General features: G+C 42.0%; 1 protein-coding gene across 2 annotated transcripts in view; it reads right to left on the reverse strand.

The window, feature by feature from the left end:
• Positions 1 to 21,101, reverse strand: part of ASCC1 (activating signal cointegrator 1 complex subunit 1) — a 426,175-nt gene that overhangs the window by 398,193 nt on the left and 6,881 nt on the right. For both annotated transcript variants that reach the window (XM_075348934.1, XM_075348933.1), the window contains one exon: positions 18,807 to 18,904. In XM_075348934.1, coding sequence (XP_075205049.1) covers positions 18,807 to 18,904 — 98 coding nt within the window. The remainder of the gene's footprint in view (positions 1 to 18,806; positions 18,905 to 21,101) is intronic.

A 21,101-nucleotide genomic window follows, 5' to 3' on the forward strand; every position in this document is an offset into this window, starting at 1 on the left:
TACCATCTTTTCAGTTAGCCATTAAAAGGTATCAACCACTGAGGACTCTCTGTTCTTTTAAACAATTTTTTTAATTTTTTCATGACAAAATAAAAACTAAAATTGATTTTAATCTTAAATATTTTAATGTATACATACTATAGCACTGACTTCGATATCACACATATCATAGTGCTGGTCACAATAACAATTTATCACTCGCACATCCCAGCATCTCACATATTTTTAAGGCCCTGCACGCACTGGAAAAAGGAATTTTCTTAGGAAAATTCCACAGGCACTGAAAGATTACCGCACAAGCAGAAAAAAAAAACGCAAAAAACCACACCAAAATCTGCATGCGTTTTATTGCGTTTTGGTGTGGTTTTTTCACGGGTTGGTACATTTGTTTTAATGCATTCAATGCAATAAAGCACATTGAAGGGGGAAAAACAAGGGTCATTTCCTTCTGATATAGATAGATAGAGAAATAAATAGATAAGATAGATAGATAATGGATGGATAGATAGAGATAGATAGATAGATAGATAGATAGATAGATAGAAGGATAGATAGAAGGATAGATAGAAGGATAGATAGAAGGATAGATAGAAGGATAGATAGAAGGATAGATAGAAGGATAGATAGATGGATAGATAATCAATAGATAGAGTCCCTGTGAGCACACGCTGCATTTCTCCCGGCGGTAGTGTGTTCACATTACCGACCGTGAGAAATGACCTGTGGTTACCTCTCTACAGACTCGTTAGGAGGCTGCATTCTGTACAGTGTGTCAGTCGTGATTGGATGCAAGCGTCATGGGACATCAGTGGATTACGCCGGAGCTGTGTGTTGGGAGGTGTTAATAAAGGGGTGAAAGAGGGGCCTTTTTTGTGTTTTATTTAAAATAAAGGATTTTTCGGTGTGTGCTTTATTCAATGTACTTACGGGTTAATCATGGAAGCGGTCTCATAGACGCTGCCATGATAAAGCCTAGACTTAAATGGCAGCGATCCGCTGCCATTTAACTCCTTATTACCTGGATTGCCACCGCATCACGGCAATCTGGAAAAACCGGGGACATTCTGGGACTGTCACATAATGGATGCGACAGTCCCGGAGCAGCTGCGGGCTGATATTCTCAGCTGCGGGAGGGGTGGGGCATTAACCCTAACCCTCGCCCTCCCCAGCCTGAGAATACCGGGCCGTCGCTGTGCGTTTTCCTGACTGAACGGTAAAAATACAGCCGAGACCGCGTTTTTTTTTTTTTAGTTTTTTTATTTTTATATGTACGTTTGATTTCTATGTGTATTCTATATGTCTGTGTGTGAGTGCGATATGGGTGTTTACTATATGTCTGTCTGATAAATGTGTGTTTACTCTCTGCACGGCTTCCTCTTCCTGTCATAATGACTTCACTTCCTTGCAAGACGCAGGCAGTGATGAACATTATGTCCCGAAAACGCGAAATACCGCAGGGAATAACGCAGGAAAACGCAATGAAACGCACAGAATTTGCTCCCTGCGTTATTCCCTTCGGGATTTCACGATTACGCTACAGTCAATGGAGTGAAATCCCGCAGCTATCTGCGGAAAAGAAACGAAGAAAAAAGAAAAGCTGAGACTCTTTCTCTCGCACCCATTCAAGTGAATGGGGCGAGAGAAAAATCGCACTGCACTCGCGGTACACCGGTGTACTGCCAGTGCAGTGCGAGAATGGCAATAGCCGACTACAGAGGAGAGAGGGAGAGAAATCCCTCCCTCCCCTCCTGAGAGCCTGCCCGCCCCCCGCAGCTGAGGTCTGCTCACATGATCGGAGCTCAGATGCAGGCACACTCGTATGACACGCGGCTCCTGCTGTGCTGCATGCGCGAGCCGAGTCTCATGCGAGGATCGCAGTAGTGCCCCGTGTGGCCCCAGCCTAATTCTTCAACAAAATAATGGCCCTACACAAGTTAATTTCTGAGTAACTGATTTTAAATATATACTTTTTATCATTTTATATTTTTGAGATCATACATATCATGTTTTAGATACTTCAATATTTATACATTTTTTTTAATTGAGATTCATTCTAAGATACTATACACATAAATATATTATTATCTAGTCAGTTACATTTTATTTTTGTTTCTAAACTTGGATATTTCATGTGACTGTTAGCGCTTCCTGTTTTGAAGCATTCTTTTGAGCTGTGTACCTACAGTGCCTTGCGAAAGTATTCGGCCCCCTTGAAGTTTTCAACCTTTTCCCACATTTCAGGCTCCAAACATAAAAGATAAAAATTTAATGTCATGGTGAAGAATCAACAACAAGTGGGACACAATTGTGAAGGTGAACAATGTTTATTGCTTATTTTAAATTTTTGTAAAAAATCAAAAAGTAAAAATTGTGGCGTGCAATATTATTCAGCCCCTTTACTTTCAGTGCAGCAAACTCACTCCAGAAGTTCATTGAGGATCTCTGAATGATCCAATGTTGTCCTAAATGACTGATGATGATAAATATAAGCCACCTATGTGTAATCAAGTCTCTGTATAAATGCACCTGCTCTGTGATAGTCTCAGTGTTCTGTTTAAAGCGCAGATAGCATCATGAAGACCAAAGAACACAACAGGCAGGTCCGTGATACTGTTGTGGAGAAGTTTAAAGCCAGATTTGGTTGCAAGAAGATTTCCAAAACTTTAAACATCCCAAGAAGCACTGTGCAAGCAATCTTACTGAAATGGAACGAGTATCATACCACTGCAAATCTACGAAGACCCGGCCGTCCCTCAAAAATTTCATGTCAAACAAGGAGAAGACTGATCAAAGATGTAACAAAGAGGCCCATGATCACTCTGGATGAACTGCAGAGATCTATACCTGAGGTGGGAGAGTCTGTCCATAGGACAACAATCAGTCGTACACTGCACAAATCTAGCCTTCATTGAAGAGTGGCAAGAAGAAAGCAATTTATCAAAGATATCCATAAAATGTGTTGTTTAAAGTTTGCCACAAGCCACCTGGGAAATACCCCAAACTTGTGCAAGAAGGTGCTCTGGTCAGATGAAACCAAAATCGAACTATTTGGACACAATGCCAAACGATATGTTTGGTGTAAAAGCAACACAGCTCATAACCCTGAACACACCATCCCCACTGTCAAACATGGTGGTGGCAGCATCATGGTTTGGGCCTGCTTTGCTTCAGCATGGACATTCCCGATAGTTAAAATTGATGGGAAGATGGATGGAGCCAAATACAGGACCATTCTTGAAGAAAACCTGTTGGAGTCTGCAAAAGACCTGAGACTGGGACGGAGATTTGTCTTTCAACAAGACAATGATCCAAAACATAAAACAAAATCTACAATGGAATGGTTCACAAATAAACGTATCTAGGTGTTATTATTGCTAAGTCAAAGTCCAGCCCTGAATCCAATCGAGAATCTGTGGAAAGAGCTGAAAACTGCTGTTCACAAACGCTCTCCATCCAACCTCACTCAGCTCCAGCTGTTTGCAAAGGAAGAATGGGCAAGAATGTAAGTCTCTCGATGTGTAAAACTGATAGAGACATACCCCAAGCAACTTTCAGCTGTAATCGCAGCAAAAGGTGGCGCTACAAAGTGTTATCTTAAAGGGGATGAATAATATTGCACACCCCAATTTTCAGTTTTTTATTTTTTACAAAAATTTGAAATAAGCAATAAATTTCATTCATTTCCACAATTATGTCCCACTTGTTGTTGATTCTTCACCATAAATTAAAATTTTTATTTTTATGTTTGAAGCCTGAAATGTGGGAAAAGGTTGAAAAATTCAACGGGGCCGAATACTTTCGCAAGCCACTGTATATGTAACGGATTTTACCGCATATTGTATACTATGATTTTTTCCTGAGGAAGGGGCAGGATTGCCTTGAAACGTGTAGAAATAAATCAATTCATTTTAATTGGACTCCTGGCACTGCAGAGTAACCACATATTCTCTCCATTTATCTAGAAAATAACAAAAATGAAACTTTTGAATAGGTCTCATTAAAAATATCCAACTATTTTGTATATAAAGCTTTTACACAAACCAGTGTGTTTCCATGGCAACAGACTACTATCAAACCCTGTGTAGTCAGATCTTGCAGCCATAATCTTATTACTGCCTGCTTCTTGCAAACTAACAGGACATATGTGTTGTGTGTAGTAATGCACACGAGGGAAATAACATAAAATAAGCTCTAACTCATAACTACTGTATCTGACCTGCCCGGTTCTCGTACAGACTAGAGGTCCCAGCTGCGCAGTCTCTAAAGGCTCTTGCGCAGGACTGAAAAAACCCTACCTGGATATCTATGACGGGCACTCAGAACTTTGCTTCCTAAGTGGCCTTCTAGGGTATCATGTACCTCCTTAAGAATCCTGCAGAGTAAAAATAAGGTAAACCAAAGTAATAATCTGATAATCTGAGTGGGAAAAAAACTTAGAAAACAGGCTGTAATTCTAAGCAGGGTCCACTTCAAAAATATCGCCAGTGGGAAATGCAAACTCAGGGGGCTGACATAGTTACCCCGGTCGGGTGATAGGCAGGCTGAATTATAGCATGGAAACACTTGTTAGCAGACAGGAAATGAACACACAGAAAGTGTTCAGAACCAGGACAGCGACCGAACCTGACTGACTCAGTGGAGAGGGAAACAAACCAGAGCATAAAGGATTGAGGATGAATTCTGAGGCACGACAATATGGCAGGAATTAGGCTGCTTTCACACTACGTTTTTTTTAACATGCGTCTTGATCGTTTTTTTAACGCAAAAACGCATCCAGTGCAAATGCGTTTTCATTTCAATGCATTTGCAATGGACTCGCGTCAACATGCGTTCACCTGCGTTTGCGTGCGTTATAGTGAGGATCCAGCGACTTGCAGTTTTTTAACATTTTTCAGAAACGCTACTTGTAGCGTTTTTGAGCTGCGTCCAAATACTGCAAATTGCTGGATCCTGACTATACTGCATGCAAACGCATGTGAACGCTGGCATGCTGCGACAGGATACTGCTTGCTCTACTGAGCATGCCCAGAAACCAGCATGGCGTGATCAGTCTCTCTCCCCCTCCCTCTCTGTCTCTCTCCCCCTCCCTTTCTGTCTCTCCCCCGCCTGAGAGCTGCGAACACTCGTAACCAAGGTAAATATCGGGTAACCAAGAAAAGTGCTTCTCTTAGTTACCCAATGTTTACATTAGTTACGTGTGCAGGGAGCAGGCAGCCCGGCTCCTAGCAGCTGCGGATGCTCGTAACCAAGGTAAATATCGGGTATCCAAGCAAGATACCCGATGTTTACCTTGGTTACGAGCCTCCGCAGCTGTCAGATGCCGGCTCCTAGTCTATCACGTTCAATTCCACTGACTCACGATCACATGACTCCAATGCCCGCCCATAAACTTAAAGTGACAGGATCCTTACAGCAAAAAAAGTTCATGACGCATGTTAAAAAAACGTAGTGTGAAAGCAGCCTTAGCTGTAGAAAAAAATTAATTATTTGCAAATTTTTCCTTTTAAACATTTTGAAGCAATAAGAAAATGGTTACATAAGTCTATAACCCCTTCCCAACATTGGACATACTGGTACATCCTATACTGCAGTGCGTTCCCACATATAGACGTACCATGATCGCCGCCGGGAGCTCAGCTTAAGTGATAGAAGACCCAGGGACAGCGCCTGCACCGCCATTGGTTATTTAACAACCTAAATCCTGCCATCAAAAACGATGACAGCATTTAGGAGGCTTGGAGTGGGAGGGGGCTCCTCCCACTCGATCGGGACCTTGCAACGTGATTACAAGGTCCCAACCATGGAAACCTGAGGTCAAATGACGACCTACAGGCTACGGTGACCTGTTATACCACGTCAAGAGCACAGTCTAAGAGGTGTTCTGTCAGTTCCACACTGACAGGTGTAATGCATTGTCATGCTTGTTCATGGCAATGCATTACACAAGTGATCACACTAATAAAAGTTGAAACCCTATAGAGGCACAAAGCAAAAAAGTAAGAAAAAATATAAAATAAATAATATAACCCGCCCCCCCCCAAAAAAAAACCCAAATAAACACTTATATTTATGTAAAAACTACAATAAAAAAAATACACATATTTAGTATCATGGAGTCCAAAATGGCCCGATCTATAAATATGTCACTAGTTAAACCCTTCAGTGAACACCATAAAGAAAAATAAGGTGACAAAAGTTAGGCTTTTTCGTCAAATGGAATACCTCGGAGTTGTCATCTGAGATTTAGATGTGAACCCCAAAGTAAGTCCTCAATGTAGAGCACAGGATAAATATGAACCAAAATGTCATATAAAATGTTCCCCAATAAAAGCTTTAATTCATTCCTAACAAAAAAACTTAAAACACAAGCCTCCACTCAGGTCAGTCATCTGCCAATGGAAATATACAGTGCTGGCCAAAAGTATTGGCACCCCTGCAATTCTGTCAGATAATACTCAGTTTATTCTTGAAAAATGATTGCAAATCACAAATTCTTTGGTATTATCTTCATTTAATTTGTCTTCAATGAAAAGAAAAAAAAAAAATTGTCATAAAGCCAAATTGGATATAATTCCACACCAAACATAAAAAGGGGGTGGACAAAAGTATTGGCACTGTTTGAAAAATCATGTGATGCTTCTCTAATTTGTGTAATTAACAGCACCTGTAACTTACCTGTGGCACCTAACTGGTGTTGGCAATAGCTAAATCACACTTGCAGCCAGTTGACATGGATTAACCCCTTAACGACCGCGGGCCGTAAAATTACGTCCTTGTGGTCATAATGTTACTGCCCGCGGTCTGCCGGCAGCATCATGCTGCGATCGGCACACATCTCAGCTGATTTTCACAGCTGAGATGTGTGCCTGCTAGGCACAAGCAGAATCGTTATCTGCTCGTGCCGTTTAACCCCTTATATGGGGCTGTCAATATGTGACAGCGCCATTATAAGCGCGATCGCGGTAAACATTTACTTACCGCCCGATACCGGAAGTCACGTGACGCGATCACGTGACTTCCGATAGTTGTCATGGTAGCACAGGGTCATGTGATGACTCCTGTACTACACCTGACTTGCTTTCACTTCGCTGTGCCAGCGGCACAACAAAAGAGAAAGAGAGCGTATCTGCTGTTTACAGCCTTGTAGCTGTGATCAGCAGATACTGCAGAGCGATCGGAATGCTGATCGCAATAGCCCCCTAGGGGGACTAGTAAAATAAAAAAAAAAAGTTAATAAAAAGTTTTAAAAAAATAAAAAAAAAAAATTTAAAAGTTCAATTCACCCCCCATTCGCCCCATTGAAAATTAAAGGGTTAAAAAAAATAAAAAAATATACACACATTTGGTATCGCCGCGTTCAGAAACGCCCGATCTATCAAAATATAAAATCAATTAATCTGATCAGAATACGGCGTAGCGGCAAAAAAATTCCAAACGCCAAAACGATGTTTTTTGTCGCCACAACTTTTGCGCAAAATGCAATAAGAGGCGATCAAAACGTAGCATCTGCGCAAAAATGGTACCGTTAAAAACGTCAGCTCGAGACGCAAAAAATAAGCCATCATTGAGCCATAAATTCTGAAAAATGAGAACGCTACGGGTCACGGAATATGGCATAAAACATGCGCCACTTTTTTCGGACAAACTTCCGATATTTTTTTAACCCCTTATATAAAAGTAAACATATACATGTTTGGTGTCAACGAACTCGCACTGACCTGAGGCATCACACGCACACATCAGTTTTACCATATAGTGAACACAGTGAATAAAATATCTCTAAAACCATAGTGCTATCGCACTTTTTTTGCAATTTTTCTGCATTTGGAATTTTTTTGCCATTTTCTAGTACACTATATGGTAAAACTGATGGTTTCATTTAAAAGTACAGCTCGTTCCGCAAAAAATGAGCCCTCACATGACCATATTGACTCAAAAATAAAAAAGTTACGTCTCTCAGAAAAAGAATAGCGAAAAAAAAAACCGGAAAGCGAAAAATTGTCCGGTCGTGAAGGGGTTAAAGTTGACTCAACCTCTGTCCTGTGTCCTTGTGTGTACCACATTGAGCATGGAGAAAAGAAAGAAGACCAAAGAACTGTCTTGAGAATCCAAATTGTGAGGAAGCATGAGCAATCTCTAGGCTACAAGTCCATCTCCAAAAACTTGAAAGTTCCTGTGTCTACGGTGCGCAGTGTCATCAAGAAGTTTAAAGCCCATGGCACTGTGGCTAACCTCCCTAGATGTGGAAGGAAAAGAACAATTGATGAGAGATTTCAACGCAAGATTGTGCGAATGGTGGATAAAGAACCTCGACTAACATCCAAACAAGTTCAAGCTGCCCTGCAGTCTGAGGGTACAACAGTGTCAACCCGTACTATCCGTCGGCGTCTGAATGAAAAGGGACTGTATGGTAGGATACCCAGGAAGACCCCACTTCTAACCCCTAGACATAAAAAAGCCAGGCTGTTTGCCAAACGTTACCTGAGAAAGCCTAGAACGTTTTGGAAGAATGTTCTCTGTCAGATGAGACAAAAGTAGAGCTTTTTAAGACAAGCCATCAACAGAGTTTACAGGAAAAAAAAAAGAGGCCTTCAAAGAAAAGAACACGGTCCCTACAACCAAACATGGCGGAGGTTCCCTGATGTTTTGGGGTTGCTTTGCTGCCTCTGGCACTGGACTGCTTGACCGTGTGCATTAGCATTATGAATTCTGAAAACCACCAACAAATTTTGCAGCATAATGTAGGGCCCAGTGTGAGAAAGCTGGGTGTCCCTCAGAGGTCATGGGTCTTCCAGCAGGACAATGACCCAAAACACACTTCAAAAAGCACTAGAAAATGGTTTGATAGAAAGCACTGGAGACTACTAACGTGGCCAGCAATGAGTCCAGACCCGAATCCCATAGAACACCTGTGGAGAGATCTCAAAATGGCAGTTTGGAGAAGGCACCCTTCAAATCTCAGGGACCTGGAGCAGTTTGCCAAAGAAGAATGGTCTAAAATTCCAGCAGAGCATTGTAAGAAACTCATTGATGGTTACTGGAAGCGGTTGTTCGCAGATATTTTGGCTAAAGGTTGTGCAACCAAGTATTAGGCTAAGGGTGCCAATACTTTTGTCTGGCCCATTTTTGCAGTTTTGTGTGAAATGATCAATGATTTGATTTTCGTCTCATTCTCTTTTGTGTTTTTTTATTGCAAGCAAAATAAATGAAGATAATAATACCAAAGAATTTGTGATTGCAATCATTTTCAAGAAGAAACTGAGTATTATCTGACAGAATTCCAGGGGTGCCAATACTTTTGGCCAGCACTGTACAGTAGAAGGAGAAATGCGTGCTGACTCTGCACTGCCGTGAAGGTCTTCTACAAGGAGGACCCAGGAAAAGAGTTGATGGAAGCAGTTTATTTCTACATTTTTCAAAGCCAGGTCTAGCTTCTTCAGGAAAAATCACCGTAGTTTGTGTGTTTTCCAGAATACAAAGCCACAGCGGCAGCGCAGTCAGCATGCGTTTCTATATCTACTGCCGACTGCTGTACCTGAGCATACATCCGTGCATCTGCAGCAGCCTTACATCATATGGTTTAATTGTTGTGTTTTACACAACTTTTACAGGTGAGCAGACCCAATTATCTTATACAGTGGGGAAAATAAGTATTTGATACACTGTCGATTTTGCAAGTTTTCCCACCTACAAAGAATGGAGAGGTCTGTAATATTTCTTGTACGTACATTTGAAATGTGAAGAATAGAAAAAAAAAACCTCAGAAAATCACATTGAATGATTTTTTTTTTAAATCATTAATGTGCATTTTATTGCATGAAATAAGTGTTTGATCACCTACCAACCAGCAACAATGCTGGCTACCACAAAATTGTTATTTTTTTCTTTAAGATCTCTCACTCTGCACTCTAACTGTATTAATTGCACCTGTTTGAATTCGTTACCTGTATACGAGGAGCTGCTAAGTCTTTGGCTTTACCCAGAAAGAAATGAGATAGAATAATGAAACTTTACATTTATTCCACACACTCTCCACTGATGTCTACACACTTCTTACATCGGTATTCCAAGTTCTGTAAGCCTAGCAAAAAGAAGGATTTCGGCTGTGCCTCAAACCAGGCATCCATGGCATCAGAAATGGTGTGAAATTTGATACCCCTGAGGTGTTTCTTCAGGTTTCGAAACAGATGATAGTTGGAGAGAGCTAGATCTGGTGAATAAGGAGGGTGGTCAACCAGCTGGAAGCCCAACTCTGCCAGTTTTGCCGTGGTCCCTTGTACAGTTTGAGCAGAGGCATTGTCTTGCAGGAAACAAGATTCCTTTGGACAGCTTGGTCTTCAGAGCTGCCTTCAATTGGTCCAAAAGTTCAGTGTAATATCTTGCATTGATGGTGGAACTCTTTTGAAGGTAGTCCACTAGCAGCACGCCCTCATTATCCCAGAACACAAACGCCATCACCCTAGTGGCTGATTTTTGTACCCTGAACGTCTTTGGATGAGGAGAACCACTGTCTTTTGACTGCTCCTTGTTTTCAGGGTCATACAAATAAATCCATGTCTCATCCATAGTGACCAGTTGATCCAGGAAGTTCTTATCAGTCCGGAAACGTTGACAAATGAACCGGGAAGTTTTCACCTGCATGCTTCTCTGATCTGTTGTCAAACATTTGGGGACCCACTTTGCAGATAGCTTCCTCATGTCCAAATGTTCATGGATAATGACAAACACGTTCACGGGAAATCCCCATGATGATGTCTGCTATTACTTTGGCTGAAATTTGTCGATTCTCCAGTATGAGGTTGTGCTCAGCATCGACAATCTCCGGAACAACAACCACTCTCGGTCATCCAGGACGTTCCTGATCATTGGTGCTGAAGTGCCCCATTTTAAATTTGGCAACCCAGTTCTTAACTGTGAAATATGAAGGGCATTGATCCCCCAATGTCTGCGACATATCCCCATGAATATCCTTAGCCGTCTTTCCTTGCAGAAACAAGAATTTTATCACTCCTCTGCTCTCAGTTGCTGTGAATATCGCATTAGACTCCGCCATTTTGTTTCCCCGTGTGCGTAGAACACTGTTGCCATAAGCAGCAGACACAAAACTTTGAAAACATATATTAGACACATAAGGCTTTCATGTTATGTAACATTCATTACCATAGAAACAAAAAAGATCACAAAGCCAAAGACTTATCAGTAGCCCCTCATAAACGACACCTGTCCACACACTCAATCACACTCCTACCTCTCCACCATGGCCAAGACCAAAGAGTTGTTTAAGGATACCAGGAACAAAATTGTAGACCTGTACAAGGCTACAGGACAATAGGCAAGCAGCTAGGTGAGAAGGCAACAACTGTTGGTACAATTATTGGAAAATGTAAGAAACACAAGATAGCTGTCAATCTTACTCATTCTGGCCATGCAAGATTTTGCCTAGTGGGGTAAGGATGATTCTCAAAAAGGTCAGGAATCAGCCCAGAACTACACAGGAGGACCTGGTCAATGACATGAAAAGAGCTGGGACCAGAGTTGCAAAGGTTACGGTTCATAAAACACTACGCCGTCATGGATTAAAATCCTGCAGGGCATGCAAGGCCTCCATGCTATCGCAAGGACCATTTGAAGTTTGTAAGTGGAAAAAATGTATTTTCTCATCTTCACAGCTCAAGGTTATACATTTCTGTGAGACACCTGTGGGTTCAAGGTGCTTACCATACCTCTAAATAAATTCTTTGGGAAGGAAATTAGTTTCCAAAATGTGGTTCTTTGTTGGGGGGTTTCCACCGTTTAGCACATCAGGCGTCTGCAAATGCGATATGGCATCCGCTATCTATTGCAGTCAATTTTGTGTTCCAAAAGTCAAATAGCACTCCTTCCCTTCCGAGCCCTGCCATGCACTCCCACAGTAGTTTTCTACCATGTATGGGGGAATCGGTGTACTCAAGGGAAATTGCACAAATTGTATAGTCTATTTTCTCCTGTTACCCTTATGAAAATGCAATATTTGAGACTAAAGCAATATTTTTTGTGAAAAAGTATCTTTTTTTTATTCACATTGCTTTAATTCATATGAAGCACCTAATGGGTTACTGAACTTCTTGGGTGTGGTTTTGAGCATTTTGAGGGGTGCAGTTTTTAGAATGGTGGCACTTTTGTGTATTTTCTGTCATATAGGCCCATCACCATCACTTCAAATGTGGTTTTGTAAATTTTGTTAGAAAAATGAGAAATTGCTGATAAACTTTTAACCCTTCTAACTTCCTAACAAAAAAAAAAGAAATAAGTTTCGCTGATGTAAAGTAGACATGTGGGAAGTGTTATTAATTATTTTGTGTGACATAACTCTGGTTTAATCCTTCACCACCCGGCGATTTTCCGTTTTTTCCCTCCCCTTTTTCCGAGAGCCATATCTTTATTTTTTCTGTAAATATAGTCCTGACGGCTTGATTGTTGCGGGTCGAGTTGTACTTTTGAAATGACACCTTTCATTCTGCCACAAAGTGTATTGGAAAATGTGGAAAAATTCCAAGTGCGGTGAAATTGCAAAAAAAAGTGCAATTAAACTATTGTTTTTTATTTTTTTTTGGGGGGGAGGGTTTACTTACTATATGGTACGTTATATGGTATGTTCACTATATGGTAACACAGCCCTGGCATTATGATTCCCCAGGTCAGTATGAGTCCACAGATATGTCTACGGTGAGTTTTACTTTTATCTAAGTGGTGAAAAAAATTCAGAGGTTTGAAAAAAACTATATATATTTTTCGCTTTTGTTGCTATTTTCTAACACCCCGTAGTATTCTCATTTTCAGAATCTGGGGCTCAGTAATGGCTTTTTTTTTTGTGTCCTCAGCTGACGTTTTAATTATACCATTTTGGGGAGATAAAATGTTTTGATCGCATGATATTGTATTTCATTGCAATATTGCGGCAACCAAAAAACGTAATCCCAGTGTTTTCATTCCTTTTCTTGCTATGCCAGTCACCGATCAGATTAATTTATTTTATATTTTGATAGATAGGGCATTTCTGAACACGGAAATACCAAATATGTCTATTTTTTTCATTGTTTTATTTTCAATGGGACAGAAGGGAGGTGATTTGAACTTTTAGAAAGTTTTTTTTTTATTTTTTCATATTTTAAAAAACTTTTATTTACTTTTTATTGATTTTACTAGTCCCCTTAGGGGTCTTCAAGTGTGCGCTATGCGATCGCTTCTGCTGTTCAGAGCGACGCTTTAGCATTCCTCTGAACTGCAAAAATGCTGATCTCCTGTGAATGCTGCAGCCTGCCGGCATTCACAGGAACTTCATCATGACAGGGACTGACTGACTGCCTGCCAGCTGTTATAACAACCCATTGGCGCCCCATGATTGCGTCCTATGGCATCAGGAAACGGCGCGCTATCTACCGCAGTGCATTAAGTCGAGCTGTCAGAGATTGACAGTGGAATTTAACTAGTTAACAGTCATGGGTGGATCTCCGATCAGCCAACATGGTGTGCAGAGAAAAATGCCGCCTTGCCGCACAAGCCTGCATTAAAAGAATAGACTAGTCCTTGGACGTAAGAATATTATTAATTATTATTATTATTATTAGCGCAATAAATAGGATTAGTCACCTTGCTGCAATTGTAGTGCACAGAAATATTACTTACAATACCATATTATATGAAATTAGGTTGCATTCATTAATACACAAAAAACACAAACAGTCAAGGTTAATACCAATTATAAGCAAAGGCATGGTTTCCGAAAAAGCAGATTTATTGTATTAGTGCGCCACCTGGTGGTCAAAGAGCAAATCAAGCTACAATGATCAATTGTGAGACTTTCATTGGATTTCTCTACAAATAAAAACAAACAAAAGTATTTTAAATTAAGAAATTAACAGTTAATGAGGGGGAAATCCTTATAAAATATCCAGAGGCCAAAAAAAAAAAAACAACTAAAGAAAGATATGGTCATGAATTTTATTTAAATATTTTCAAAGTGGATCTGTGAGAAGCTTTTAGATTAGTCTGCAATCATTGTTCCACAGATCACTTAGAGATAATGAGTACATACTGTTATAAGCTATGTCAGGATAGCTGGGTAATCCTTTTCCCTCTGGATATTAAAATGTGCACTGTAGGAGTATGTGACTCCCACGCTGCTGGATTTAAGGCCTCATTCACACATCAGTATTATTGATCAGTAGTTGTATGCCAAAACCAGGAGTGCATGCCAGTAGTGTAGCTCCCGGGGCAGAAGGGGGCGGTTGCCTCGCCATTGGACTCGTCAGGATCCTGGATTAGGTATATATGAGGGTTTTACTTCACAAAGAGTGGGGGCTATTATACAGTGTGGGGACTAATGTGTGGCGATTATACAGTGTGGGGACTAATGTGTGGCCATTATACAGTGTGGGGACTAATGTGTGGCGATTATACAGTGTGGGGACTAATGTGTGGCGATTATACAGTGTGGGGACTAATGTGTGGCCATTATACAGTGTGGGGACTAATGTGTGGCCATTATACAGTGTGGGGACTAATGTGTGGCCATTATACAGTGTGGGGACTAATGTGTGGCGATTATACAGTGTGGGGACTAATGTGTGGCGATTATACAGTTTGGGGACTAATGTGTGGCCATTATACAGTGTGGGGACTAATGTGTGGCCATTATACAGTGTGGGGACTAATGTGTGGCGATTATACAGTTTGGGGATTAATGTGTGGCCATTATACAGTGTGGGGACTAATGTGTGGCCATTATACAGTGTGGGGACTAATGTGTGGCCATTATACAGTGTGGGGACTAATGTGTGGCCATTATACAGTGTGGGGACTAATGTGTGGCCATTATACAGTTTGGGGACTAATGTGTGGCCATTATACAGTTTGGGGACTAATGTGTGGCCATTATACAGTTTGGGGACTAATGTGTGGCCATTATACAGTTTGGGCACTAATGTGTGGCCATTATACAGTTTGGGGACTAATGTGTGGCCATTATACAGTTTGGGGACTAATGTGTGGCCATTATACAGTTTGGGGACTAATGTGTGGCCATTATACAGTTTGGGGACTAATGTGTGGCCATTATACAGTTTGGGGACTAATGTGTGGCCATTATACAGTTTGGGGACTAATGTGTGGCCATTATACAGTTTGGGGACTAATGTGCAGGGGCCTAATCCACTTTGAGAGCTCATGTAGGTCTCATTATACCGTGTGGGGGCCCTCATACATTATAAGGACATCTGTGGGTGCCATTTTACAGAGTGAGAGCTAATGTGGGGGCATTATACAGTTTGAGGGATACTGTGGGGCTATCATAAGTTGTGGGGGCCTTTATACAGTGTTTTAGGGGAGCTGTGGGTTTACTGTACTGTGTATAGGGGAGCTGTACATTGGGGCACTCAGATGACAATGTTAAGTAAGCACTTAAGAAGCATTATTGTTATAGGGGCGACCATCAAATGGCCACACATTATTACTTACTAAGGGGCAAAATGAGAGCACTGTTTCCTATGGAACTTGCACAGGCCGTTAATATTTTTAGGGGCAATATCACCATCCAGAGGGCACAAAGGAGGCATTTCCCTAGTGGTGGCCATTATTATGTGGGCAGTAGGAGGAGCGCTGTTATACCACACCGTAGGTGCAGTAATATGGATACATACGGCAGCAGCGGCTCAGCATCATGGTGACAGCAGGATGAGGAGTTTGGACACTGGGAATAGACGAGGACAGAGCCGGAAATGTGAGGAGTCAGATGTGTCTTTGTGGTAACCTCTGCAGACGAGCCCTTGTTATGTTGATCTGAGCCCAATGGTAAAGATGGGAAAGGTGAGCGACTCCAGAAAGAACGTCAGCTGTAAGTCACCATCTGTAACTGTGCTGCGATGGCTTACATGTTCTGCAGGACTGTGATTTACCAGTATACGGTCACAGCATGGCGGTAATATCAATGTTGGTTTTTGTGTAGATATTTTATTTTCAGTGACAACCCAGTCATCTGCTGCAGTTCCTCTATACCCATGATTAGGCTGCACCACCGCAGTTGTAATCATGTTACCGGCCTAGGTGCCCACTCAGATGATTTCCTCCCCCTCACAAAGCCATTCTAACATGGATCTTCAAAATAAGTACTCCAGTCTCATCTGGTCTAGGAGACATACTTCATGTGCATGCAGTATGTATTGTAAAATCTGCCGACACATCCACTTTTACAGCTGAGATGTTGGTGTGTACCGGTAGTTTCTCAACAGGGATTCTTCTAAATGAGGTGCAATTTAAAAAAAAAAAATCCACAAGGTTTATTTAGACAGACAATAGTGCTGGTGGGATTTGTGGATTTTGAACTTTTGTTGAGTCTCAACTTGGGCATCTCCTCAAGTGGCATAAGGAATGGTGAGGAGAACACTGAGGCGTTGTGACATTCACCCCACAGCAGTCAGGGGCACTACTGCAAGATGAAAATAATGTGGCCGATCCTTTACAAGGTATGGGGTACTGTGTATGAGTCTGAACCGAGGAGTGAGCACTGGAGGGGTTAGATGGGGTATACAGCTGGCTCTGCACCAGGTACAAGACACTTTGGCTAGCTCTGCGGGTGCTTTCCACGCTGTGACATCGCTAGCGATGTCGTTAGCGATGTAACATGCCAGATCGCAAATGCGATCTGCCGAGATTGCACATGTGACCGCGCTACAAAAATTACCTATGTGCGATCTCGGCAGATCGCATGTGCGATCTGGCGTGTTACATCACTAATGATATCGCTAGCGATGTCGCAGCGTGTAAAGCACCTTTAAGAATAAGGAACCAAGGCTGGCTCTCTACTATAAATGGCTTTACCCCGGAGAAGGGGCACTGCGACTGGCTCTGCATGGGGAGCTGGTGCACTGAGACTGGCTCTGCACTGGAGGCAGCGCACTGTACTTAGTTCCGCACAACATGCAGGGCACTGCACAGGCTCTGAACCATGGGCGCAGCAGTTCAGCTAGATCTCCCCCTTTGGGGAAGGGGCAGTGCTGATGATTTTACACCAGGGGCAGGGCACTATGGATGGCACTATAGCAGAAACGGAACACTGCCATTGGCTCAGCACCGGGGTGGGGCACTGTAACTGGCTCAGCACTGGGGGCAGAATAGTGTAGGCCTGATGCGCAGGACATGCAAATTAGCCATGTGGTGGCACACACTAACTTCGCATAAAGTGGCTGAAGCAACAGAAGGAGGGCTAGCAGCGTCTGACATCAATGATTAGGTCAGACACGACCGCCCCCCCTGCTGCTGCCATACTTTTAAGTATCTGCAGGCTGTGGCTATGAATAGGGATCGGGGCTTAATAAAGCTAAGTATTTACCCCAGGGCCCCCCTCTTCACTGGGCCTCATACACCAATAAGGGCAGTAATGCCCTGATGGCAGCCCTGGATATGAGTACTGAGCATGGTAGTGTTCGCTCATCACTAGTCTTATCTTCAGTGTTGACCCATAAAAAGATACTGTGTTTTTCCAAAAATAAGCCCTCACCCAAAAATAAGACCTAGCATGGATTTTCAGCATTTTTGGAGTAAGGCTTAAATATAAGTCCTACTTCGAAAATAAGCCCTAGTTACGGTTCAATAATGAAGTGTCCATGTTGCTAAAAAAGTTAAAGAATACTGCAGGACACTTCATTATAGAAAGCAGATACCCCCAAAAGAAAGAAACCCCGCAATCATACTCACTAGATGCTGAGCGGCGAGGACCTGCAGTGACCGCACATCAACACACTTTGAATCGCATACACCATCACACACCACATCAAGCAATACCGATATCTTCTGGCCAACAGAGAATCCTAAGACGCAGTGAGTTGGAATACATCGATGCGTCCCACTGCAGGACCTCTGCATCCACTGTACTGCGTCCCATCTTTCTCTGCTGGCCAGAAGCAAATCGGTATTGACAGATGTGGTTAGTGTGTGTTTGAGATCTTATGTGTGATTGAGTGTGTGATCTGTTGAGTGTGTCATCTGATGTGTGTATGAGTGTGTCATCTGATGTGTGAGTGTCAGCCAGAAGCAGGGGATGCAGCATGGAGCATACCAGCTGGAGGCACCCACCGAAGATCACAGGAGGACCTGGGAGCCACGCAGATGTCTGGGATCTGGTAAGTAGGAATCTGCTGGGAAGGGGCAGGTCTGCTTTTTTTGGTGGGGGGGGACTTACCCACAACCGTGTTTCTCCAGAATAAGATCTACCCGGAAAATAAGCCCTAGTGCTTTTTTTCAGGGCAAAAAAAGTATAAGACAGTGCCTTATTTTTGGTAAACCATGGTATAAAAAAAATTACAAAAATATGAGGAGTGTATTCACTTTTGTGACATACTGTAAATAAAGGTTATCACAAATACGTAGAGGTTTTCAGTAGATGACAAAGGTTTCAAAAGTATCAGACTCATTCACTCAACATTTGTTTATGGCTGTGCGCCCACGATGAGTTTTTGGTAAAGAAACGCACACAAAGACGCAATGAAAAAACACAAATAATCAAATTCACATAAAAGGTGTACAAATGCTGTGGAAATTTGCAAATGTCACAAACTCAAGAAAAGCTCATCATGGGAATGTAACCTAAAGGTCCTAAATGTAGGCAAGGAACATGGTGACAACAGTGACCACATGCTACCTCACATCAAGGAGACGCTACTGCGGACACTGAGGCACTACAGGTACCAGGACACCTACTGGATCGGAGCAGATAACACAAGGCATCATCAGACATGCAGATAATACAATGTCAGCAAAAATAGAAATCTCACCAATTTGTCCTTCCATCCCTTGCCTAGGGATACTTATTGAGGTGCGAGTCTCTGACTCCAGATTTCTCTTGGTCTCCCCTTTTTTTCCTATGATGTACCTAAAACAGACCAGAAATGAGGTAAAGTAAGGTAAGACTGGTGAACTTTTCCCCTGCATTTTTACATATCCCCCAGGATAAGTTTAGCCATGCGCTCCCCTCCTCCCACCTACATTGCACACTCCAATGAGATGAGGTGAATATTAATGGGGTAATTAGGAATCAGAGTTGCCAGTCAGAAGACCTTTTGGCCAACAATTAGTGAGTATCTGTAGGCGGCTTCCTTTCACCTTCCTGATTCTTTATCTCTTCGGGTTTGCTCTTATTAATGATTTTACATCTGATTATTATGCCGCACGTTCAGAGAAGGATCAGCATTCATGGGATCTCGGCTCAGCGCTCAATACGCCTTGACTGTTTTTTACTCAGGTGCTAAAACTTTCACATCTGTGATCAATATATTGAGGTCTACGATGGAAAGAGAGTTCGGCAAGTCAAGGGTGCGCAGAACACACATGGAAAAGTCCGAGAAGTGCTGATATCTCCTTATATCCAGCAGAAAGTATAGAGTTAATAGGAGCCAATAGGAGATATACCATCCCATGATGTTTGATGGTGACATACAGCCACGCCGGATATCTGCACGCCGGATTCATGGCATTTTGTAGGTAGTGTGACCGCAGGATGCCTTTCATATTAGAGATTAGCTCCTAGCAGTGATTCAGTGACCCCAGTCACTGACCTCGTGGATACACATGCTGTGCAATTGAAAACTATATACTTTATTGAAGTGATCCTTCAGAAAAAAAGCTGAAAATCCAGCACAAAGTTATATTCTCTACAGGCTCCCAGGTAGCTGATGTTCAGGCCATGAACAGACAAGACCAACAAAGACAACTATAATAGTGAAGACTAGGTAAGAGTAATACCCTCCTCAACATTGCAATAGCAAAACCGAGAAGAACACGTCATGACATATGGAAGTCACAGGATGGATAGACATGTTACTGATATGCAAATGGTGAAAAAATGGAAACATTTTCAGAACATCTCATTTTATGCAGAGTTGAGCATGAACGTTATGCAGATATTCATTCACTTACAGGCATCTTGATCTCTCCTACTTGCTCAGCTTGCGTACACTTTCACACAGAATTTATTTTTACTGTTCGCATTTTTTCAATCTACAAAAGTTATGCAACTTTCTAAATAGTCTTCATTAAAAATATTCTACCATGTTGCTGCTGCAAAGTGTTTGTAATGTTGGCTTTAGAAGGGCCAATAAATGGGGAAATTCTTGATTATGAAGTTCTTTAGGCTATGTGCACACTAGACCGTTTTACCCGCGGATTTACCTGCTGATTTGCCGCAGAAATTCCTTGAGAAATGTCTGCAATCTTTGTGCAGATATTTCCCAGCAAATCCTATGAGAAAAAAAAAATAGCTGTGCGCACACTGCGGATTTTTCTCAAGAAATTTCCTTGAGAAGATTTTCTTGAGAAAATTTCTTGAGAAAATGAGCATGTCAATTCTTTTCCGCAGGTACCTGTGGATTTCTGCAGTACAGCCTGCAAAATCCACAGGGAACCTGCGGGAAAATCGCGGCTAATCCGCGGCAAATCCACATGCGGATTTACCGCGGATTTTTTCCGGAGGTCCGGAAATCTTCCACTCCCAGAAGTTTCTCAAGAAATTTTCTTGAGAAAATTCACATTTCTAGTGCGCACAAAGCCTTAGACAGGCCAATAATCAACCGTCGAAGGGAAAACACTTGCTCGTTGGGTGCAATGAATTTTTATAGCTGGCTAAAAGAACACATTGAAGACTGAAAATCTTTCATCTTTCTGTGCTGCTGAGAATAACGATATTGTTTTTGCCCAGAACGGTGCATTAACCATTGTGTGCTCATAGAATTTTGCTCAGCCTGGCCATTAAATGACTAGTGATATCCTTGGATGTAGCCGATCAGCGTTGTCACAGTCAATGTGGAACTGCAGCTGTAACTGAGTCTTATGTAGCTGATTGATCTGCTCCTTGTTCTAAGAGCTCTCTACTCCCCTCTCTGTTCTCTCAGGTTTAGCGATAAACATGAAAACAGCAGCACACTGGATACACAAAGACCTCCCATCCAGCCTATATTACTGTGAGGGAAACTCCCACAAGAGAAAAATCTGAACCTTTATCAGGCTACAGGCTGCCTATCCAGCTGAAATGAATGAGGAAGGAAGATTGCAGGCTGAAACTTGGGTGACTACTA

Source organism: Anomaloglossus baeobatrachus, chromosome 5 (genome assembly GCF_048569485.1).
Source record: "Anomaloglossus baeobatrachus isolate aAnoBae1 chromosome 5, aAnoBae1.hap1, whole genome shotgun sequence".
NCBI lineage: Eukaryota > Metazoa > Chordata > Amphibia > Anura > Aromobatidae > Anomaloglossus > Anomaloglossus baeobatrachus.